The sequence below is a fragment of the Biomphalaria glabrata genome, chromosome 15 (assembly GCF_947242115.1).
Source record: "Biomphalaria glabrata chromosome 15, xgBioGlab47.1, whole genome shotgun sequence".
In the NCBI taxonomy this organism is placed as follows: Eukaryota; Metazoa; Mollusca; class Gastropoda; family Planorbidae; genus Biomphalaria; species Biomphalaria glabrata.
In genome coordinates, this window is record NC_074725.1 from 32,438,612 (window position 1) to 32,464,531 (window position 25,920).

General features: G+C 35.3%; 1 protein-coding gene across 4 annotated transcripts in view; it reads left to right on the forward strand.

Moving 5' to 3' along the window:
* Positions 1–25,920, forward strand: part of LOC106062333 (aminopeptidase N-like) — a 72,437-nt gene that overhangs the window by 39,754 nt on the left and 6,763 nt on the right. For all 4 annotated transcript variants that reach the window (XM_056011825.1, XM_056011824.1, XM_056011822.1 and 1 more), the window contains exons 4-22: positions 875–1,069; positions 2,313–2,413; positions 3,178–3,336; positions 4,358–4,484; positions 5,858–5,978; positions 6,119–6,182; positions 6,378–6,468; positions 6,904–7,017; positions 7,631–7,765; positions 7,903–7,968; positions 10,239–10,304; positions 13,168–13,355; positions 15,684–15,784; positions 16,708–16,853; positions 16,987–17,042; positions 18,249–18,396; positions 20,084–20,160; positions 21,401–21,511; positions 23,647–23,728. In XM_056011825.1, coding sequence (XP_055867800.1) covers positions 875–1,069; positions 2,313–2,413; positions 3,178–3,336; positions 4,358–4,484; positions 5,858–5,978; positions 6,119–6,182; positions 6,378–6,468; positions 6,904–7,017; positions 7,631–7,765; positions 7,903–7,968; positions 10,239–10,304; positions 13,168–13,355; positions 15,684–15,784; positions 16,708–16,853; positions 16,987–17,042; positions 18,249–18,396; positions 20,084–20,160; positions 21,401–21,511; positions 23,647–23,728 — 2,148 coding nt within the window. The remainder of the gene's footprint in view (positions 1–874; positions 1,070–2,312; positions 2,414–3,177; positions 3,337–4,357; positions 4,485–5,857; positions 5,979–6,118; positions 6,183–6,377; positions 6,469–6,903; positions 7,018–7,630; positions 7,766–7,902; positions 7,969–10,238; positions 10,305–13,167; positions 13,356–15,683; positions 15,785–16,707; positions 16,854–16,986; positions 17,043–18,248; positions 18,397–20,083; positions 20,161–21,400; positions 21,512–23,646; positions 23,729–25,920) is intronic.

Genomic DNA, 25,920 nt, shown 5'->3' on the forward strand with positions numbered 1-25,920 from the left:
CTTTTTGTGGTCTGAAAATTACTTTTTATTTTTCTTTGCGTGTTTAATACCAATTTAAATGAGGCATACATTTCAATGAAAACTTTAAAATCAAGGTTATTTTCCTTAGAAAAGGAGGCGCGGTGGCTGAGTGGTAAGGCGTTTGGCTTCCGAACAGGGGGTCCCGGGTTCGAATCCAGGTGTAGACTGGCGCGTTTCGGAGTCCACCGAGCTCTAATGGATACCTGACATAGGATGTGGAATGTAAAGGCGGTTGGTCGTTGTGCGGACCACACGACACCCTCCTAAGCCTTAGGCCACATAAGCATCTGCCCTATAGACCACTAGGCCTACATCTTTCGGATGTACGTACAGTTCGAATTGAAGATGATTACGTCAAAATTTAAACCACCTGCATGACGGCAGGCGATGGCGGCGGATACGGTTCGAACGGGGGTCATTGAGACGACAGTCCATACCACACAATCAAGAAGCCCATTTATATCTAGAATAAGACATTTGGATTTGCTATGTAAATTAGTATTTTTAAACTCCGTTGCTTATTAAAATTAAGTTGTAGATATATAGATCTATATGGTTAGGGTAAGGTTCCGTATGTAATAATTCATCTTAGTTTTTAATAGATCTAAACACGCAGGCGAGGGTGAAGGTCATTCTGATAACTGACTCTTAGAATAGAAAAATGTAAGGACGTCAATATATAGATCTTGGTGTTAATGTAAAATAGATACAACACATACTTTTTTTTTTTAATTGTGTGTCTCATTGGGTATTTCTTTCCCAACATTTTGATTTTAATTCAATTTTAGATGCACTAATGCATATATTCTACCTAAACTCAATACCAGTCTATTTTTTTTTTACCCCCCTCTAGGGAACTGTCAAGATTTGGTTGCGATGTGACCAACCTTCTGACAATGTCACACTTCACATCAATGTCCTTTCAGTGGACAAGACAAGCTTACGATTCTATGGAGATTTCTCAGGCTACAGAGCGCCAGTGTACACGTCTTGGTCAGAAGATAAAGACAGACAGTTTTTTATACTTAAACTTAATGGCTACACAGAGGTAACCAATGTCAATGCTAAATGAGTAAAAAATTCTTTAACACTTATTAGAGATAAGATAGATCTAGTCTAGATAATAGGCCTATAGTATTATATAATTATCACTGTCTAGTTGAAAGTCAGTGAAAGCCTTCAAAAAAATTTAAAGTATATTATAGTTAGATAGCTGTAGATTTACTGAAGTACTTAAATTAGTTCTTTTGACTCTCTGTGGCTCTTTGGGCTACGACAATACTTTAACATTAGACTCTGCTTCAGGTAGATCTAAATCCCACAAGTTAGGTTTTTCGCTTTGTGTGTCCAATCCAGCCTCATTTGAGTCATAAAGCCACTGTAACCTTTGCAAATTTTCCTGAGTCTAAGAAAGGGTTTTATTATTAGGGCAATCAGGAATCTAGATCTAGTTTACAATGCCTGTGTAGTGAGTACTCCACCATAAAAAAACTTAAGAATGGCCAAACATATGCATCATAAGCAGAGATCTAACTGCTTTCAGATCCACTGTTGTCACCCATTCGGGGTAACTCCTGAAGGATAATGTCATTAACCAAGATGACACAATGTTTTCATGAATTATTATTATTATTATAGCTTTTATATAGCGCTACTTTCATGCTTATAGCATGCTCAGAGCGCTTTTGGTCCAATCTCATTTGTGGACCAGTGGGGGGAGGGGGTATCTAGGAGTTAGTTTTCTGTGCTGCCTTTAGGTGCTCAGTAAACACAACTCTGCCCGAGTCGGGTGTCGAACCTCGAGCCCCCTTCTAGGTAGCCAAGCCAAGCTAAGCTCAAGCGCACTTAGCCTCTCGACCACACTTCCCACTGACAACAAAGTGCTAAAGCAATATAATGTAAGTGTAATACCAGAAAGAAGACATCCTTATTACAGTGGTAGCTTAGAGAACTAGTTTAAATAGTGCAATGCTAAGATACAGAGTCACCTGCAAACAGAACCTGCTGTTATCAAGGTAATTACTTGGGTGGTACTAAATTGCCAACAATCGGAAATCAGGAACAAAACAATCTGTCTGTGCTGACATAATTATTTCATAGAGCAATTTTTCTGTGATGACATATTATTGTTATTTCATAGAGTAATAATATGTCTGTGCTGACAAGGTTATTACATAGAGCAAAAGAACTGGAAAAACCTTGGACAAGAAAAATAGTGTATCATTAAGCTAGGAGACTATAAGATTAAATATTTTAATGAATTCAGCATTGTATTCAACTGTTTCTTACAGGTTGGTAAAATTTATATAGTAGAAATGACTTATACATCGCCTTTAAAAGATGACCTAAGTGGACTCTATCTCAGCACCTACAAAAGAAATGGTCAGCCTGTGTAAGTCACTTAAGTTTTAACATTGAAATTCATTTCTTAGTTATATGAGTTAAACTTGCAGTCTGCAAACTAAAATGGCATGGTGTTTAAAAATGGGCTACATTAAAACTATTTATTTTGCTGTATTCTTAGTACTATGACTAATGTGAACTTTTAGAATTAGATTAATTGTAAAAATCAACAAAGTCCTGTTTGTTTATTCTCATCGCATGAAACAGGTAATTCTAAATTAATGTAAATACTAAACATCTAGGCATATATATTTTACAGTTCTAATTAATATTCTCTGAGGTGATGCAACTATAACAATTATTATATTAATATATATATATATATATATATATATATATATATATATATATATATATATATAGGACCCTCATGTATAGCTAAATAAACTTTTTAAATGAAAGTAGGAGCTTTAGCATTTATTTATTCAGTTCCAGGATCAAATTTAAGGCAACTTCATTTTCTTGATTCAACTTTGAGTGTTTCATTTTTGAATAAATACTTATATGGATCTACTTACTATTGAGGTCTTCTTGATCTACATTTGAATATGCTTGGGTATTCTTCTTCTTCTAGCCATCTTTTTGCTGCTGAGCTGTGAGCTCTTATGCAGACAACACTTGGGCATTAAGTTAACTGAACAAAAAGATTCTGTGCTAGCAATGATTATTGACAAAATATGAAAGATTGATTAGCATCTACAAGCTGTATGGTCAAAAAGTTTTTACAAAGCTTTCATTTTATTTTTATTTTAGCTATCTAGCTACAACACAATTCCAACCAACTGATGCCAGGAAAGTTTTCCCATGTTTTGATGAGCCAGCCATAAAGTCTACCTTCAATGTGACTCTAGTTAGACCAAGCAACTTGACATCATTATCCAATATGCCAATCATTGACAATTCAACAACATTGTAAGCAGATTAAAGTTTTTTTTTCAAGATTCATAAAACATATTAAATGTATCACTTTAAACTTTCATCTAGATTATTAAAATTTGTAATCAGTTATTTGACAATCAAGCAAATGTGGACACTTTAAAAAAAAATATTCAAATTATTGGGCCAGTAACACAAAATCACAATAGATCTTTCAAACATCTGTGCAACAGCAGCTGAACTTTTATCTTTTTCTGTCTCTTGGAAAAGCTGATTACTTTTTGTGACACTAGTATGCTAGGAAAAAATTACAGAATTTTTGCTATGGCTAACATGCACATCCTGCAACATATTGTAATATTAAGAAATTAGAACAAACACACAATAGAGCAGGGCCATTTATAACAAACACATTTTCACACTTGTAAATCACCAAATTTTGAGGACAGAAGAATAAAAAGTAAAGAATCGATAATGCATAAAACACTGAACCCATAATTTACAAATAGTAAAACAAAACCTAGTGCTATTAGAGCATGGCATGGGTTACCTGAATCAGCCAGGAAAACCAATGTCTTGGCAGAGTTTAAGTCACTGATTAACATGCACAGCTTCATTGACACAGGGACACGTGTAGAAAATCTTCTCTTTTGAAGTCTATAATTTATTGGATAATGAGTGCATCAAAATTTTAGTGTAATTCATTTTCTTTTTTAGAAATGTACTCCAATTTAAATAAAAATAATTCTTACTTAAGATTAAGTGATAAAAGACATAGTGTTAAGTGCTATAACAAATGTAGTTCCCATCACATTCTTCTATCTACCTTGAGGTATATGACCCAGTTTATGTTAATCTGCAAGTAATCTATAATGCATTGCAGGGTGCAACTTGTGAAAATATAGTGCCCGCCAATGAGTTAATTTTATCTTTATTATTATTATCAGTATTAATTGATATCTTTTTAAAATTATAATTATTTCTCAAAATAATATTTTCAACATTTCGTAGAATCTGTTTAATTTTCCTTACAAGTGCCTTTCTATTGTTTGTTTAGTGAGGAGCAAGGCATAACCTATGTTAAAGATGTGTATGCTCAGACCAAAAAAATGTCCACCTACTTACTAGCATTCATTGTGTCTGACTTTTCCTATACTCAGAATACAACTAAGAATGAAGTCCTGGTAAGCTGTTTATTGAACTGTTCAATTATTTTTTTTACTTTATTATTTTACTTTTGATGAGGTGACACTGACTTTGCTTTGTCACATTTACTCTTTCCAATTTAATCATCGCAATTTATACTTAGACATTTCTTCGACTAATTTACATTCACCCCTTTAGGATAAGATTATTTTATTGGTCTAAGCCAGTGATGCTCAAAATTCAGCCCACGGGCCACATCCAGCCTGTGACGTGGTTTAATCCGGCCTGCCGAAATGTTGGCACAAAGTGTAGAAAATCGACTATAAAAAAATGGAAAAATTGATCTTTGCATACGTTAGGACCTTCACTTTTCTATGATGAATTGGTACCATGACCTTTAACATTTGTGTGTTTATGAAATTTGGACTCTGAATGTAGAAACTACCATGGAAAGTGAACGAATCTTTACTTTTTGTGGAACATGATAATCATTGTCATCATCATTGGCCTTCTTCAGTCGTAGAACGACGACATCTCGCACACTTCCTCTTGTGGCTGTGGAGCCCTATTTTGGAGAGGCACTCCCGTCCACAAATATCGCAGGTTAAGGTGGCTTTTGCTTCAGTGGTAGAGGAGCTGGCCATTTTTCGCATTGTTTGTTTTTCTTCCAGGGCTGAGGCCCATGTTCTCTCGCTATCCATAGCTTTCTTGGTCACTGTCTGTCTCCATCTGGTGCGGTCTAGAGCTATGTCTTCCCAATGGTCATTATTGACATATTTTATTTGTAAAGCTAGCTACAATGTTGCTCAAAGCTTAAGTAGATGAAGTCATTTTCGGCGCGTAAAAAATATACTTCATATAGGTCTTTGATAAATGCAAGTACTAGATCCAGGGGCTTCTTATAGGCCTAGTTTCAGGTTAATTTCATTTCGTTTTTGTATCTTATCATTAATTTGGCCCGCAGGTCGAATTAGGTTGGGCATCACTGGTTTAAGCAAATGGAAATTCAAATTGACTACAGTTGTCCACCTCAACATTACTACTTACTACGACTAACACACACCCACAACCAGGGCCTGATGTACTGGTCTCCAATGTACATCTTAGTTATGATGAATGAACTTGAAACACCCTGACTCAAAGTGGAAAAAGCAGTTTTTTAAATTCCAATATGATTAATTTGCTTTGTGTGAAACCATCTTAACCGTTAAAGTGCTGAGCTTTTTTACAAAAGTGCATACAAAATGGAATTATAATTCTAGTGTTTCAATGCTAAACTACCACATGCATCTAAAGGGTTAATGAGGCAGCCTAAAAAAAAGGATGTCCCCCACCCCTCCACCTACCCTTTGCCTCTACCCACTTCCAAAAAAGGAAAGTTGTAACAGATATAATTATTTTCTATCTACAGTACAGAGCTTGGTCAAGACCAGAAGTAGTCTCTAGTACCAAGTATGCTTTAGATGTCGGTATCAATATTTTGACCTACTTTGAAGAGTTCTTCAATGTGAGTTTTCCACTCCCCAAACAAGGTGAGAACATGTCAATCAATAAAAGAAAATTATTCTTTGTGTTACCTTCTTATGTCATATATATGTATGTATCTTCTTTTTTTTGAAGTAACATCTGTATTATATAAGATAAGAAGATAAGATATATGCTTTGTTTTCAGATATGATAGCTATACCAGACTTTGCTGCAGGCGCTATGGAGAATTGGGGACTTATTACTTACAGGTAAAACAATTACAGAATTAAATTAAAAAGCATTTTGAATTTATGTAGGAGCAAAAATAATAAAGGTAGTTTCTTACTTGCTTTACTAGAAATTAACTAAGCTTCAACCTGCATATTTCACCACATTTGATGCAGATAAAACCATCTTACGTTGATAAGACTAAAGTTTTAGAACTATTTTTTTCTTCGCGACAGAGAAACAGCGATGTTATACACAGAAGGAGTTTCTAATGAAGCCAATAAAGAGAGAGTGGCTATCGTTGTGTCCCATGAACTGGCTCACCAGGTAATCCCATTTCGCTATCCTAATTTTTTTGTTATCAATAAAATTTTATTTCAATACTTTTCTCAACAAGAGAATAAATAAAAATAAACCAGATAGCTGAGATAGATTGGAGGGAGGGGGGGGGGGGCTAAAAATGGCTTTTGTTAGATTGTCATTAATATGTAATTTGTTTAAGAGATTGGGTTTGAGCACATCACAATTTAGGCCATGTCGTGTAAGGGATTCTGAGATGGGAGATATTTTTTAAAATGTAGCATCACACTATCAGATATGTAAGTTTTAAAAAGAAGAGAGTATGTTTAAGAGTGAGAAAGAATGCAAAGGGAGGATTTTATGTCAAGATTTGTACACATTATATGGACTCTGTGACGTTTTACAATGAAATTTTAACTTTGGATCTAAAAATAAAAAAATAAAAACTTAACCTTTTTGCAGTGGTTTGGTGACCTTGTGACACCAAGATGGTGGGATGACTTATGGCTAAATGAAGGCTTTGCGACATTTGTTGAGTATCTAGGAGTAGACCATGTGCATCCGGAGTGGAACATTGTAAGTATGCCTATGACTAGGGCTAGAATTTTTAATTATTTCTAGTCTTTTATACAATGTCAACAAGAATTTCAATCCTACCAATATTGTGTAATGGACCTCATTCACGAATCGTAAACAAGTAACATTTAGCCACGTGATTCTCTATCTCTTCTTTACAAATTACGATCTAATTTTAATACACAGTGGTTATCACGTGACAGTTTTTTTTTTTGTTGTTTTATCAATATTATCATGTGACTTAATGTTGTTTGTGTACGATTGGTGAATGAGGTCCATTGTTATAATAATGAAGGATATATTCTAATTAATTATTGTTGAAAAAAATATTTCAATAAGATACATTTCTATTTTCAAGCAATCTGATATATAAAAAGAAAAATAAATAACAATAAATTATAGCTTTTATATAGCGCTACTTTCATGCTGATAGCATGCTCAGAGCGCTATGGTCCAATCTCATTTGTGGATCAGTGGGAGGGAGGGGGTTATCTGGGAGAAGCCATGGGCACAGACTACATCTATTTCTTAAAGATGTTTTTTAGCAATGACAATGTATATTGACAATTTCATTAGTGTTGTTAAAAATATTTGAACTGATGTATTTCAACAGTTTGAAAAATTTGCTCTCTCTGAATTACAAGATGCCTTTTCCTTTGATGGTCTGGTCTCCTCTCATCCAGTATATGTTCCAGTTGGTCATCCAGACGAAATAAATGAAATATTTGATTCAATCTCATATGCAAAGGTAAAGTGTCTACGAAGTATTAAAAAAAAATGGATTCATTTAATAAAAGAAAGAAATATTTTATTTCTCAATGTAAACTTGTTACAAATGTATTTTTGTTTCACGTAATAATTTTCTGATGTCTTTTTGATCCACAGGGAGGGTCAATTATCCGTATGATGAGACATTTCTTGGGATATGAAACCTTTCGAAAAGGAATGAATGTAAGACATTTTGTAGGCCTATAAATATATATGTATGTAAAACTATGTATGTATATTTATGAAAAATATCACCAAGCATTACTTGCAAATATTTACTTAATACATTTCCAATTAACTATAATCATAAAATATTTAAACTTGTAAATGTAATAAAAGTCTTGTAACTAATGAATTAATGTATGTTATACAAGTGAAAACAAATTATTTCAAATATCTGATCCAGCAATAGATCAAATAATAAAGCATTGAGTATCAAATCAAATATCATGGCCACCATCAGACCAAATGTAGCTTTAAATATTAAACGAAAAATAGAAACCAAGATTTAGATACAACTTTACGTAAGACTTCAGACCAAATTCATTATCTCATTTATATATACAGTAAATATCAGACCAATGTACTTTACATTGTTTTTGTTGATCTGACTAAAGCTTTTGACATGGTCAGCAGAAGTGGCCTTTTCAAACTCCTGAGGAAAATAGGTTGCCTTCCCAAACTACTGAAGTTAATTGAGTGTTTTCACAAGGAAACTAAACGTACTGTCAAATTCAATGGAGCCCAATCAGCACCTTTTGAGGTTTGCAGTGGTGTCAAGCAGGGATGTGTGCTCGCACCTACTCTGTTTGGCATATTCTTCTCCTGTCTACTGCATTATGCGTACAGCGACATAAACGAAGGTGTGTTTCTCCATACAAGATCCTCTGGAAAACTATTTAATGTATCAAGGCTGCAGGCAAAAACCAAGGTTAGGAAGCTACTCGTCAGGGAACTCCTGTATGCTGATGATGCAGCTATTGTGGCTGATTCTGATATTCAGCTACAGTCCATGGTTGACAAACTATCTGCTGCTTTCCAGAAGTTCGGCTTAAACATCAGTCAAAGCAAGACTAAGATACTTGTCCAAAACACAAACACTGCACCTCAAGTAAGCATTAATGGCCAACCACTAGAAATTGTTGATCACTTTTGTTACCTTGGCTCCATCATATCCAACAACACTCTACTGGATAAAGACATAAACAACAGGATAGCCAAGGCAATGGCCACCATGTCACGGTTGCAGAAAAGAGTCTGGGACAACATATTGCTGACTAGCAGTACTAAAGCCCTAGTCTACCGGACCTGTGTGTTGAGCACCTTGCTGTACGGAAGTGAAACATGGTCAACCTACTCATGGCAGGAAAAAAAGCTGAATGTCTTCCACCTTCGATGCCTAAGGCGGATCTTTAAATAAGGTGGCAAGATAAGACAACCAATGAGGAAGTGCTACATAGAGCAGGATGCCAGGACATCCGCTCTGTTATCAGCAGCAGACGCCTTGGCTGGCTTGGCCACGTCCCACGTTCGTAGAATGCCAGTAGGTCGACTTCCACAGGACATCCTGTATGGCTATCTAATAGAAGGCAGGAGAGCCGCTGGTCGCCCACTTTTACGTTATAGGGATGTATGCAAACGCGACATGAAGCTCTTCAAAATCGACACTGGCAACTGGGAAGAGGTGGCACTGGACAGATCCACATGGAGAGAGAGCATAAAGGAAGGGTCACAGATTGCAGATGTCATACACAACAGAAGCAGAAAGAAGGGTGAAAATGCAACGGCGCCTGGTGATTATATATGCCCAACCTGCGATCGCAGCTGTGTATCAAGGATTGGCCTCTTTAGTCACACAAGAAGTTGCAAAGGGAAAAGATCATCTCTCAAGACGTAAAATGCCACAGAAATATCAGACCAAATCAAAAATGAAATCTAACATCAGATCAAACTTGTGATCAAATTTTACAAAAAAATATCAGATCATGCACATGATTAAATAGTTGAAAGATTAGAAATGAAAGCAAATGTAGAAAAAATTGTACTATTTGCTGTAAGAGAATTATGAGAAAGACAAAGCATCAAGCTTTATGATTAATAACAATTTTATTTTCTAGAAGGCATATTTCTTGTTCCCATATGCTAGGACAAATTTGTACTAATACTCCTTCTTCCCTAGTGCTATTAGAGCATGGAATGGGTTGCCTGAATCGACCAAGAAAGCGATTGACTCAACAGAGTCTAAGTCATTGATTAACATGCTTGACTAGATTGTCCTAGGGACATTTTTAGGACTTAATCATCTTTTTTGAAGTCACGCATTTGTATATTATAAGATAATTTTAATCATCTTTTTTGAAGTAACGCATTTGTATATTATAAGATAAGATTGTTTCTAAAATTACAGAATATAGACATTTTTATTTACTAACTTTGTTTTTTTTTTTTAACAGTTATATCTAACAAAGCTGCAGTATTCTGATGCATTTCATGATGACCTATGGGCAGCACTTACAGAGGTAATCTGTAATACTTATGTAGACATTAGTCACTATTTTTGTTGATCTGAAATTAGAGAAGTTAATTATAACATTGAAGTGGATAGTCTTCCATTTATTATTACCCTTATTTATAATAAATAATAATGGCAATGTCTTCAATTCTGAAGATGAATGATGAGTGCAGTGTTTTATATGATCATGCAAACCCAGGTTTGACCTGCATATTTTACCCATCCTGATACGGACAAAGCTGTTGTCCACTGGTGGTCTATTAAGTTTCTATTTCTTTTCATCTTCTGCGCCTGTCTTTCTACAAGGAAATTCTTTGGGTCTCAAATGATTGTCTAGCAGCTTTTGTGAGAGCTCTATTACTGTCTCTTTCAACCTATTGTCCACTGCTGGTCTATTAAGTTTCTATTTCTCTTCATCTTCTGCGCCTGTCTTTCTGCAAGGAAATTCTTTGGGTCTCAAATGCTTGTCTAGCAGCTTTTGTGAGAGCTCTATTACTGTCTCTCTCAACCTATTGTCCACTGGTGTTCTATTAAGTTTCTATTTCTTTTCATCTTCTGCGCCTGTCTTTCTACAAGGAAATTCTTTGGGTCTCAAATGATTGTCTAGTAGGACTCTGGCAGCTTTTGTGAGAGCTCTATTACTGTCTCTTTCAAGCCTAATTTAAATTCATAAAAAAGGTGGAGAAAATGGTTTTTCTCCATTACAAACCAGGCTTTCTACTTCAAAAATGTACTCATGGAGTTTTATTTTGTATTAATGGTCTAGGGTTAGGTTAACTGTTAGTGTAATGGCTAAGATCTTTGAATAAAATTCTATAGCATGAAAGAAGATAGAGCTAACAAAAGACTGAGAAAGAAGCAGGCAAAACTGCAGCAGACTTAACTTACCCCTTGTCATGTTTATGGCTGGCTTTTTAAAGTGAGGAGTGGAGTCCATAGCCATCTTCAAGTTCAAAGGAAATGAGAAATCTGCTCATCTTTGACTGCAGAGGAATAAAGAGAGCATAAAGGAAGGGTCACGGATTGCAGATGTCATACACAACAGAAGCATAAAGAAGGGTGAAAATGCAACGGCGCCTGGTGATTACATATGCCCAAACTGTGATCAATGCTGTGTATCAAGGATTGGCCTCTTTAGTCACAAGTTGCAAAGGGGAAAGATCGTCTCTCGAGACGTAAAATGCCACAGGACAGGAATGGTCTAAATAAATGTTTTACTAGTTTTGATTATTAAAATCAAATACCATAATACACTTCTGAAACATTATAGCAAGACATATGACTTTTCATTTACCTCTTCGGCAGTGACTTTAAAAGAAAAATAAGATAAGGAGGGGGATAAAGACATTCATAATAACGCAGTTAAAACATTTATCATTTATTTTATTTGTTACTACCAAACATGTTGATTTCACTGAAAAAAGTATTTTCTTATATAGTTGAAAATTGCTTGAGTAATTAGTGTGTAACACCCAGATATATTATCGATGACTGCTTGGTCATGCTATATGTGCTCTGGACTGTCATTCGGTTGTCTCAAATGTCACTGGTTCGTATCCTCCCTGCTGCCGTCCCCGTTGTCTTGCGGGAGGCTTACTCTGAAATTTAATTATCTTCAGTATCTGAAGGAACATCCTAAACTTGTAAAACATGTTTACAAAACAAGAAGATATACATTGTCACAGTCATAAAAGGCTGATAAAAGTATTAAATTTCATTCCATTTGAATGTATTATTATTATTAATCTATATATCGCACAAGTAGCACACTGCAGCTCTGTATTTTTCAACTGGGATTTAAAAAATTACAGGGTTCAATAGTTTTAAAAGTTTCTTAAATAATTTTACTAGCTGATAGTTCAGACTCTCTATGGCAAACACTAGTTGAAATAAAAAGGTTTTTTAGCTTTCTAATATTTATGCTGCTTATTTTTATCAAAATTGTAATTATCTTTGATCTTTTTTTTTCTTCTTTTTTTTTTTTCAATCCTTCAAAGAAACTTATTAAGCCTCTCTTCTTCTCTTCGGCACATGAAAATCTAGTACTAGTTGTCCTTAAAGATCTTCTTCTTCCTCGTTCTCATTTTTAGTTGAAGCGTTCAGATGACTAGACCAATATATGAGATGAACTGCGCAGTGGTTTGCAAATCAGGGAGCTTTCCATATAGTTTTCTTTTTATAGGAGTGTTTTGGGGCCAGTGTCTTGTTCAGGCCTCTTTGGTAAAGAATGCAGTTTTGAAGGACACGGTCAGCATTTTTTGGTGACACTCCACATGGGTAGATTTCACTGGCTTTGAGCTTCCAGAACATATGTTGTCTCATCCCTTTAGGATGAAATACTTTTGCTTTGCTTCTCCCATAGAGCAGTCAGAAAAAGGACCACTCTTACATAATTTAGCCACACACATACTCGTCTGTGACCTACCAATTTTAGGCCTCATTAAAATTAAATATCTATCCATTAGGACTAAAACAGAAAGATGTAAAAACTCCTTTATCCTACTTTCTGTCAGAGTGTTACAAGGTCATCTGTTGTCAACGAGAAGTACATACCTAATTCATAAAATGTGAATGTTGTTTGTATTTACATCTATATTGTTATTACAGTAGTCATGCTGAGGTGGTCATTCGTAGTCAAACTGAATTTTCATTTGATTGGACCAATAAAAATTATCTGATCTTATCTTTGCCCTGAAAAGAGACAAAAACTTCTTTTACTCTTCTGTTCTATACCATAACATAGTTTACGCTTCTTTGGAAGAAGGGGGACACAGGTTTAAGTGGCTGCGACCACCATTACTGCATCTTGTGAAAGCTGGTTAAACACAGTAATTAAAATGACGCTTGAAAAAGTGTAATAACATTTTCAGCAAGCCAGACTTGACAACAAAAATATAAATGTGAAAGAAGTGATGGACACTTGGACTCTACAAATGAACTACCCTGTAGTTACAGTGACTCGGGACTTCAGTCGTCATGACGCCCTCACAGTCCACCAAGAAAGATTCCTATTGAATCGTGATGCACCAGAGCAAGGAAGATTTACTTCACCTTTTAAGTAAGATTTACTTCACTATTTAGATATGTTAAGCCATAAAAATATAATTTAGTAATAGCTACATAACAAAGCTGTATAAATATAACAAATATATCTTGCTCCTTAAGGCTAATTATTGTGTGCTTTATAGATTCTATTATTCCCCCTGTATTTTCATTAAATTAAATTTCCACTTCTTTTGTTTGTAGTTATTCTTTTCCCCCATCATTTATATTCACATGGTAAAGTAAAGTTCCACTTTCAGACCGTGCGATCTATAGGGCAGATGATTTTAAGGTCATCTGTTTCTTTGGCCAACAGTTAACTAGCAGGGTGTCATGTGGCCAGTACAACGACCAACTGCCTTTACTATCCTAAACTAAAGTCAGGTACCCATTAGAGTTGGGTGGACTTAGGTTCGCCCTAAAAATCCTGAAAATCAAAATACCAATCTTCACCGAGATTCAAACCCAGGACCCCAGGCTCAAAAGCCAAGCGCTTAACCACTCAGCCACCTCGACCCCTTATATTCACATGGTGGATGTCATTTATTTGTTCATGAAGACTATTCCCTGTAGTTGAAAAGCCATCCCTAGAACAGTCTTCTGTCTGCAATTTTCTTATCTAAAAAATTACAGACATTCTTTCAAAAACTAAGATAATTATATCATAGGTGTATACGTGTTAATCTAGTCAGGCATATTAATTAGAGACAAGCTGTAGTAAGCCATTGGTCTTCCTTGCTAATTAGGCAACCTGTTCCATGATCTTATCCCATGTAAGAAATGTAATTATATAGCTTTCTTGTCTTTTTTCTTTTAAAAGGGCTGAATTTACCACAGCCTCTATGTACTGTCAGGGTTGTGTTAAGGCCTTAGCTTGTTTGCCCGGGCCCCTGACATTCAACCAGGCACCTTCGTGCTTGCAATAAATAAGTGACTCACTGTTGACAATGTAAATGTTTAATGATATGAATTTAAGTTATGATGAACATTCTAATATTGTGGATCTATTAATTAAATAATAATTCTACACCTTGCTTTCCCACAACGTACACATTAATGTTCGAAACCACAACACAACACACTGCTATCTCTAGTCACCAGCGTAGACTTCCAATCCCATACTAACTCCCTATAAAGACATAAATAAAAACAAACTAAAAGAACCAGTCTAGTATACTATGGCATCGAAAACAACTGCGAAATGCAGTCATGCCTTAGATACTAAACAGGGGAACACAGAAGAATCTCAAAGAAAACGTTTCACCAGCATAATAACAAAAACGCTCCACCAGCTTACAAGCAAGGCAACAAAAAGAAAGTGCGTTCAAAAATTGTGCACTTAATACACATTGGTGCTAGAATGCCATAATCTACACATGTACCACTAACATAAAACATAAAAAAAGGAGAAAAATCAAAGTTACAAGTATACATCATTATTCTTTAAAATAATTTAAATGTTTTTTTTACTAATAATCTTAATTTTAAAATATTATCTAAATCTTCTTTTAAAAAAAAAAAAAAGTGAAATGTTTATAGGCATCTAAGAAGTAAAGAAAGTAATCAATCTTATTAGTATTTCAATGTTGCAACCCAGAGTGAGATTTTTCTTTCTGTACTTGTTGACTTTATTATTTCACTGGCTCATCCATTAAATGCACGTGATAACATTTGTTCACTTTTGGACTTCAATTATCAACAGCAATCATTGTGTATTGATGACATTGAAGAAGCATTAGAAAACTTTTTAAGGTCAATTTTGCATGTCTCTGATACTCCTGTTGTGTCTGTAGTAAGCTTCTAAGGCTTCTCAAGTGCTGCCTGTAATCCATTTTTGGGTATATGCAGGCAAGACTACCTTGATGTTGTGCTGGAGGCTCTTGTTACTGCTCACTGGGTTTGTCAGCTATCACATATTATAGAGGGGACTACCATAGGTCAAAGGTCGTTCTTTTATTGGGAGCTTAAAGGAGAAAAACAGAGGTGCTAGGCTCCCTGGAGAAGTGCGATAAAGACATAGATGCTAGTTTACTCGCTGGAATAGAGGAAATCAGCTGACAGTAAAATGGATTCTGACAGTAACAGCTAGAGACCCCTTGTAAAGGTCAGAGGGCATATATCTGAGACCCAAAGACACAGATGTCGAAAAGAGAATTTTAAGTTGACGCCTAGTGGTCTATGGCTACGTTTCTGGTATGGCAAAATCGGCAGGTTACAACCGGGTATGTGTCATCCCTTGAAATATTGCATTCTTCCCTAATCTTTGAACTCAAACCAGTTGTTAATAAAATAAACACATTTACTCTCATTAATAAGGGGAACTAAATTATTTTATTTCTTTCAGTTATACTTGGAACATTCCATTGACCTTCGCAAGTAGTTTAACATTAAACTTCAATCAAACAGATGCAAATGTTCACTGGCTTTGGAAACATGAGGCTTCAAGTAAGTGCAGTGAAAAGTGAAGCAAAAGTTTGTTCCCTTTGACTTAGATCTATTTGTACTTATCAATTAGACAAATTTATAGTTACTACAATGTATAGTAATATATCAATTTTAAAAGCGTGAATGCTGTTATTTCTTTAAAATATAATTCAACCAATCACATTCTATTCATGTTTAACAGATACATTGTTAACCAAACCTGATTTCATAGTTTGTTCTTGTGAGATTACCTTTATACATATCTATGGCCTCCTTCAGTCGTGAAGCGACTATGGATCATCTCATGGAAATGAGATGAATGCCTGGGCATTAGCTGTGGTCGGAACATTGTTGCCCACACATCAGTTCCCCCCACTCCACGCAGCTGATGTATCCATAGGAACAGCAGTGCCAATACAGTTTGGGGTCAGTGGCGTTGCAGGTTTTGCCAGAGTGTAGCACTGGGTGCTGCAAACTGCCTTAGGGTCGCCAGCTCCTGATTATCCTCAGGTTTGACTCCCGAAGCCTTTCCCATGATTGGGTATAACTGCAAGGCAACAGGTTTGAATTCAGAGTTTTCCTTCTCCTAGTTGGGAAGCCAGACATGGTTAACAAGCCCCTCCTGCCTGAAGCTTATTGGTGATATGTATATAGAGTAAGAAAAAAGGAAAGTCCCATACGGCAGATGCAATACTCAAAAGTATTAGAAAGAGGGTGAAAGTACAACAGCGCCTGGTGACTACAGATGCCCAACCTGTGACTGCAGATGTGTATCAAGGATTGGCCTCTTTAGTCACAAGAAGTTGCAAAGGGAACAGATTGTCTCATGAGACATATAATGCCACAGAATATAATGACTATAGTTAAGAAGATGTTACTAGTACTATTAAGCCATTAGAATGTAGATCTAATTAATATGTATTATGTATTGCATTTGTTTTCAGAGACAATTACATACAGTGATTTAGAACTACGAAATGAAAGCAGTGGATGGTTCCTTTGTAATGTTCACCAAAATGGCTACTATCGAGTTAACTATCAATTATCCAACTGGCAAGCTTTGGCTATGCAGCTGAAAACCAATCATTTGGTTAGTATTTTTTGCCAAAATTTATTTTATAATTGCATCTTAACTACAACTGAAAATTAGTATTGGAAGTGGCAAATATAACACTGTTGGTATAACAAGTTCATTATTTTAATCCATGAATTTTTCATTTTAGGTTATACCAGTCATAAATAGGGCTCAACTCATCAATGATGCTTGGAACTTGGCCAAGTGAGTGTACCTTTCAGTAGTGAAACAAAAATCTTACCATTTAAAATAAGCGAGAAAAACATGTCTGATAAATGTATTCAAGATTCAGTATATGTAAGATAATTAAGTTAGTAGCGGCTATCTTCACCACTTAGTTTAGACTGGGTATGCTATTGAAAAAAAAAAAAAGAGAGAAAAAACAAACAATTGGCCAATTAACTGTTAGTGCAATGTCTAAGATCTTTGAATAAGATTCTATAGCATGAAAGAAGATAGATCTAACAAAAGGCTGATGTCAGGGGTTCTTATTTATATATATATATATATATATATATATATACTGCTGCTATGCTCTGCTTGTCTCTTGTCTTGTTGTGTTTCTTAACTTGGCTCACTAGGGGTTTCTTGAATATTAAATAATACTTGCTTGGCACTTTCTTGGTTACTCAATTATAATTCAATACTTGCTTAACTCAAATACGAACACTTAATATACATCAACTCTAACTCCTTATATTCACGAATATCGATAATACTTAATAAAGCACACAATTATATCACTCTTATGAAATACACAAAACACGAGTCCATCTACTTATAAATATATAAATGCATAACTACCAGTCCAGGAAGTAAACGTCCAACCTTCCTGGACCGGGAGCAAGACCTTACTGACTAACACATTCTCTCGCACATTCAACGAAGACTTAATCACTCAGTTCACAATACGTTCAACACTTCGCATTCATAACAAGGGGATATAACAATCACACCCAAAATATCAAACTAACATTCATTCTCCCCATACCTCTCCCTGACAGCTGAGAAAAGAAGCAGGCAAAACTGCAGTAGACTTAACTCACCCTTGTCATGTTTATGGCTGGCTTTTTAAAGTGAGGAGTGGGGTTCATAGCTATCTTCAAGTTCAAAGGAAATTAGAAATTTGCTCATCTTTGACCACAGGGGAATATATATTTATGTATGTATGTATGTATATATATATATTTATTTATTTATTTATATACATACATACATATATATAATAGCAAGTCATTCTTTATATTGATTTGATTTTGATTAACTTCATATTGGTTAATATGCATGACTGAATGCATGACGCGTAGGATGTAATCATCTTCTTTTTTGAAGTAACGTCTGTATTATATAAGATAAAATAAGATTACTTTGAATTTTTAAAAATGTTGAACTCTAATGGGTACTTCACAGATCAGGTTCCTTAGACCTAGAGACTGCCTTCTCTGTCATAGACTACCTTGAAAATGAAAGAGAGTATGTCCCTTGGCAAGCTGCAAGAATAGAACTGGCTTATGTTGCTAGAATGCTGTCAGTCAGCTCTGCATATGGTAGCTACCAGGTCAGCAAGCATAGAAACTTAATCATAGATATAATTAGTGAAATTGTTTAAAAACAAAAAAAGAACAAAAAAAAAACTATTGTTTACCTTCTTTAGATCATACAGTGTTTAGAAAGTATGATCTATAGAAATCAAAATAGCATTACATATAAATTTTGATAACATAATATCGACATAATAAATTGAACTTATTCATCAACAAAAACATAAACACCAAATTATCTTATCCTTTTTCATATTATTTTTTGCATGAAACGCCAGATCAAAGTCATTTTATTATTTTATATCACTGCCTGGTATGGCAATCTGAACATTAAAAATAAAAATAAACTTCATAGAATCCTAAATGCTGCTGGTAAAGTCATTGGCAAAAAAACAAAATCGATTTGAGACAAACATTCATAATAAAAAAAAAAGCTAAAAAGGTGCTTGAAATGAAAAATCACCCTTTGGGTCAGGATTTTGTGATTTTACCATCACAAAAGAGATACAAGACACCGATAGCAAAGACAGACACAAAAACTCTTCTGTTCCCCTGGCAATCAAATCATCTAATAGAAACTGTTTGATATAAACTTTTCACATGTTGATTATGAGTGAGTCTGGACACATTTCCTTATGGATAATAAAGATTATTATTATTGTTATTATTATTATTATCAGCACAGATTTACTTGTATCATGGCAATATTGAGATAATTGTTATCCTCCATATAGAAGGATGGCACCATTACTATAGTACCATCTTTGTGAAAGAAGATTTAAAGAAGAAAATTTCAGCATTAGTTAAGCTTTCTTCTTTTCTCAGCCTTTTGTGAGCTCTTCTTTCCTGCTTTAGAATCTTATTCAAAGATGTTACTTCCGTGCAATTATACAATAATAGTAAGCTTCTTCATTTAGAGGAATTGGATTAGACTTATATTAACTCTTTCTCTCCGTAATTATTTACCACATTCTGGTGGAATCAACGCTGGTATCATCAGTTAGGAGAGAAAGAGTTAAATATAAAAATTATAGCAAACTAGACAAGATATATGAATGACCAACACCTGGAGATAAGTTGATCATTGTGTTACCTTGACCTGATTATCTTCAATGATGTGCTATCCTGAAAAGGACATCAATTATGGGATAGTTAAGGCAATGGGCACCATGTCGGTGGGAAGCGTGGTCGAGAGGCTAAGTGCGCTTGAACTTGGCTTGGCTTGGCTACCTAGAAGGGGGCTCGAGGTTCGACACCCGACTCGGGCAGAGTTGTGTTTACTGAGCGCCTAAAGGCAGCACGGAAAAGCAACTCCTAGATACCCCCTCCCCCCCACCGGTCCACAAATGAGATTGGACCAAAAGCGCTCTGAGCATGCTATAAGCATGAAAGTAGCGCTATATAAAAGCTATAATAATAATAATAATGTCTTTGCTTCAGAAAAGAGTGTTTTGCTGACTTTGAATACTACAGCCTTATTATATCAAATATGTGTCATGAGCACTCTACTATAGAGCAGTGAAATATGGTCCACCTATTCTTGCATGGGAAAAATTATTCCACCTCCGATGATTACGGTGGTTTCTGAAAAGAAGGTGTCTAGATAAAATCAGCCATGAAGATGTCCAAGACATCCAGATTGTTATCATCAATAGAAGTTATATAGGCCTATATTTACACACATATTTGTTTTGTATTTTTTAGACATTCATGCAAAAGCAGTTGAATACATCCTATCAGTATTTTGGACTGAATAACTCAGGTTCTTCACACACAGAAATGTAAGTCTAAACTCAAAGCTGTTTTAGAGTAAAGTGTTAACATTTGAATGATCCATGTGATAAAAAAAATGACTTAAGATCTATATACTTTTCCCTAGTGCTATTAGAGCATGGAATGGGTTGCCTGAGCTAGCCAGGAAAACCAGTGACTTGGCAGAATTTAAGTCATTGGTTAATATGCATGACTGAATGCATGACGCGTAGGACGTAATCATCTTCTTTTTTGAAGTAACATCTGAATTATATAAGATAAGATAATAAAGTAGGTTGCTGAATGAGAAAGTGTTTTACCATTGAGTGGCTGTGTTAGGAGATGAGTGAAAAAATGATGCACAAATACTACTAGGACAGACTTCTGGAAAAGAAGCGAAAATTGCTTGCAAAGTCCCTGTTATAAGTTGAAATTAACATTTTGGTCTAACTAACAGTTAAAGTACTAATTTATTTCAAAATAGTATTGTTATTATAGCTTTTATATAGCGCTACTTTCATGCTTATAGCATGCTCAGAGCGCTTTTGGTCCAATCTCTTTTGTGGACCAGTGGGGGGGAGGGGGTATCTAGGAGTTGGTTTTCCATGCTGCCTTTAAGCGCTCAGTAAACACAACTCTGCCTGAGTCGGGTGTTGAACCTCGAGCCCCCTTCTAGGTAGTCAAGCCAAGCCAAGCTCAAGCGCACTTGGTCTCTCGACCACGCATCCCACATCTACTTCTATAATCTACTATGATTGATCTCATAAGTTATGGTCAGAACGATGTCACCCACGCTTTCTTCTTGTAACTGATGTTTCCAATGAACAGTATGTACATCCTAGATTCTGCCAAGGCTAGCATTGTATGCTGCAAGTAGTCAAAGGGTCACTGGCTCCTGATTTTTCCTCCAGGCTTACTCCTGAACCATTCCCATGTTTGGGTATAGCCACATGTTGGCAGAGGTTTGATTCAGAGTTTTCCATCTTCAAGGTGGGTGGTCAGCCAAATATAAGCCCCTCTGCCTGAAGATTTCTGGGTTAGGCACCTAATATCTAAGCTTCACAGTTCTTTATATTATACAATTCTTTTTCAATGGTGCACAACATAGTACTCTAGTAATACAACATTCTAAAGCTTTTACAAGCTATATTGCTTATTTACCTACACAGAGAGTTTAAGATGTTAACTTTTCCAATCGCAATGTGTTTGTTTGAGAACATTATTAAAATTGAATAAGTCAGTTATATTATTTTTTTTATTTTTTTATAGAGCTGCAAGAGGATTGATAGCAGCTGAAGCTTGTAAATATGGTATTCCAGAATGTCTTGATGCTGTCAAACGTCTTTACAAGACATGGATGGATAATTCTAAAATTAATGCGTAAGTGGATTTTTTTTCTTATGTTCCAAAAATATCAATTTGGCCACAATCAAAATATATCATGTCTATATATAATTTTGTTTAGCTTCAGTATAAAAGTGTATTTACCTATTTCATAAAAACTATAGCAATCTAGGAGGCATAGTAGCAGAGTGGTAAAGTGCTTGGCTTCTGAGGTACCAGGTTCGAAGTCTCAGATTTTTAATTTTGAGATTTTTAGGGCACCTCTGAGTCCACCCAGCTCTGTTAGGTACCTGACATTAGTTTTAGTTAGGAAAAAGTAAAGATGGTTGGATATTGTGCAAGCCCCATGACATCCTCGTTTGATGATGATGATGATGATGATGAATAGTTAATAGACAATAAAAAACAACTAATAATGGTGTAATAATAAGGCATTGTCATCATTCTGATTCTAAATGCTGAGTGCTTTATTTCATGTGATGTCAAAGTCTCAGCTGTATCCTGCATACTTTGTTAAATCTGATATAGAAAACGCTGTTGGACTCGTGGAGTCTATTTAAGTTCTGTTTTATCTATCTATGCCTGACTTTGGGAATAGCTTTTCTTTGAGTCTCAAATGTATGTTCCAATATCTTTGGAAGAGTTCTCATTTTTCTTTCACAAGTTATTTGCTGTCAGTTGTTTCCTGTTATGACATTAAGGGCTAACTGAAACCTGATTTGGTTGTTAAAGTGCTCCTGGGGTCACTATGTTACAAGTTCTCCTTCAAGTCTGGCAGTAAGACCTTTTATTGGCACACAGCCATCTCCCTTTTTTTGTAAATGTGTCCTACCCAAAGCAATAGAATGGCTGCCTGGTCATTAGCTATGCACTTGGAGCTGTCATCATGATGGTACCAAGTTTTAACTTGCCTGCTTCCATCCCTGTTCTCAAACAGGTTTCGACTAGGAAGAATTATCATTTTTTTTTCTGAAGGAATCTTTTAAAAGTGTTAAACTATAAGTAATAATAATAATTATAATCTTTATGATCCATAAGTAGTGCCTCCTCACTGGCATTCAACAGAACATGATTATTTGTAGTGTAGTCTTATGTCCTTTTGGAGCACACACTCTTTGTTTGAGGTATGAGAGAAGACTTACATGCTGCCTATAGACATTCAGGACAGAAGGCTCAAAAGTAAAGTAGCAATCATACATAAAACACTGAACCATAATCTTCAAATACAAAAACAAAATTTAATAAAATACTCTGAAAGACACAAAGATAAAGGCACATTCCTCGTCCCATATGCTAGGACAAATTTGTACAAATACTCCTTCTTCCCTAGTGCTATTAGAGCATGGAATGGGTTGCCTGAGCTAGCCAGGAAAACCAGTGACTTGGCAGAATTTAAGTCATTGGTTAATATGCATGACTAAATGCATGACGCGTAGGACGTAATCATCCTCTTTTTTGAAGTAACGTCTGTATTATATAAGATAAGATAAGACTACCCAGGTCTCAGAGCCTTACGATAGGGTTATAAGAACTTCTCTTTTGTAGATATTGATGTTGTTTTTAGATGGAGAAACACACCAAAAACACGCCTGGCATGAGCTTGATAGTTGTCTGTTTCTCTTGACATTGATGCATCAGTAAGAGAGGATTGTTAGAGTTTCTATTTGTGGATGATTGTGTCCTTCTTGCTCACATGAAGCAGGAGAAAGAGCTTGTTGTCAATTTGCTGAGGCTGCTGCTTTGTTTGGCAGTGGTGTAGCTAGGAATTTGCCATCATTTTGGGGCCTGGGGGGCCTTGACTTCCTTAGTGGCCCCTACACTCATTTGGCAACCATCAAGTGGGAGCCTGGGGGTATTTTCAAATTCCCCCCCCCCCCCCCCCCCCAACCATAACTATGCCTCTGTTGTTTGGTAAGAAAAATGAAAGTAATATTTCAGAAAAGTCTCCCATTGGAACTTAGCTACACAAATCAGTATGAATGACCACCGTTTCAATAGCTGGTTGAAATAAAATGATGTCAATTTATTTAATACTATTGTTAGGTTTCACAAAGTGACAATGCCAGGATTTAATTTAATAATGATTCTATAGATTTAAGTAATAAATGTTCCACCATGAATCTAAAAAAGGATATGGTATTCATTACAACTTTATATTTTATTTCGACCAGAATTGACCCCAACTTGAGACAGGTTGTCTATTGCAATGCCATTTCTGTGGGAGGAGCTAAAGAGTGGAATTTTGCTCTTGAGGTTAGTTCATATTTATTTCTTTTAGAAATGATTTATTTTTGTGAGGACTCATGTAACAATTCTTTCAACTTCATATCATGACCAAATATAAAATTTTTACAAAATGTTCTAATTAAAAGGGTTCAAAGACAATGTTCTAATGGAATTTCAGATTCTAAATTACAGCATTTTTAGTAGCACAGACACAATTTAAGATTCTAAACCTGCAACATCAAAATTTAGTCTTGATCCATACAGATTAAAGTATATATTATATAGTAAAAATAGTAAAAAAAAATATGTGTTATCTTATCTTATATAATACAGACGTTATTTAAAAAAAGAAGATGATTACGCCCTACGCGTCATGCATTCAGTCATGCATATTAACCAATGACTTAAATTCTGCCAAGTCACTGGTTTTCCTGGCTAGCTCAGGCAACCCATTCCATGCTCTAATAGCACTAGGGAAGAAGGAGCACTTGTACTAATTTGTCCTAGCATATAGGATGAGGAATGTGCCTTTATCTTTGTGTCTTTCTGAGTATTTTATTAGATTTTGTTTTTGTATTTGAAGATTAATGTTACCGCAGTCTGGCCAGTTCATGAATGTAGCCGATATCTGATGTACTTGAAATTTAAATGGCTTATTCTACTTTGGCTGGCCGCTTTATAAAATCCCTGGCCAATGCCTGATATGCTGATGCAAGACTTCCTGTGCGCTGCTTTAGAACCCTGTGTAACATCAGTTGGCTGTGCTGGGATGATAATGTTCAGTTTGTCTGCTGCTTCCTTCCAACAAAAATATTTTGCTTTCGTCACCTTTATGACTTCTCTTTTTTATTTCTGAGGATGGTTTCATTGTGAGCATAATTCCCTGGTTCATGCGTACCAGAATGTTTTTGGCACAGCCATTTTGGTTCAGCTCATTGGTTGTCTTGGTTTCCGCTTTTTTTTTTTTACATTTTAGAGCTCAATTTATTAGACACATTATACATTTATAATCTTATCTTATATAATACAGATGTTACTTCAAAAAAGAAGATGATTGGGACCTACAATGTCTTATTTAAGAAATGATACATGCATGTGTTTTATGTCCCAATGTATTTGTGTGTGTGAAGTACAAGAGTTAATTTTGTTAATTAGATTGGGGATTTCATTTTGTGTTGGGTTTTAATATTTTCAAAAACAAAATGAAACAATAAATAGAAAAAAAAATTACAATTCTTTTTTTTTTGACACAACAGAAATGTTATATTTAATTTATGGTATCTTCAACTTAATAATAATAAAAATATATACTGATAGATGTTATACTTTGCATTCACGCACCTTGCCTGTAATATATGAGAGGGGAGGAAGCATGTAAGCATTGTGGTCTAAGGTAGGAATGTGACCAATTATATTTTACAGTACTCATCTACAAGTTAAAAACTTTATTGAAACTTTTATTTAAATTGTGGGGGAGAATGTATAATGTATTTTTTCAAAACCAGTCTCCATGTATATGTTTATATTTGCTTTAGCCCTTTGTGTTCTAGTTATATATGGATTTATCTTCTTATCTTATATGATACAGACATTACTTCAAAAAAGAAGATTATGTCATACGCATCATGCATCTAGTCATGCATATTAACCAATGACCCAAATTCTGCCAAGTCACTGGTTTTCCAGGCTAGCTCAGGCAACTCATTCCATGCTCTAATAGCGCTAGGGAAGAAAGAGCATTTGTACTAATTGGTCCTAGCATTTACATTTAAACAGTCACCTTTTCTTCCTCTGTGAATTTCCCGCTAGTTACTAGTTATGTCAGAATTCTTTTTTGTTTTTATCAGGCCAGCTGAAATCAGATGTTCTCCATTTTCCTTGTCTTTTTGCTAACAACTTTCTTTTACATTCTACTTCATCTTTTTCTGTGTCTATGTTTTCTTAAAAATTAAAAAAAAATGCTTTGTCCAAAGTGGGGTTTGACTGCTTCAGGACAGATAACTCTGCTAGTACATTTTGCTGCAATACATGTCTAAGGGTTACTTCTTGGTAAGATATATTCATCTCAACAAAAGATTGTCAAAGTGACCTACAGACAGTCTTATAGGTTCAGGCCTCGTGTCTTATCATCATGTGACTTGTCTTTCAGTGTAGTACCAATTTGTGTGATGAAATATTTACATTTCCAGGACCTGTGTTGTGTCCAGGGGTTGATACAA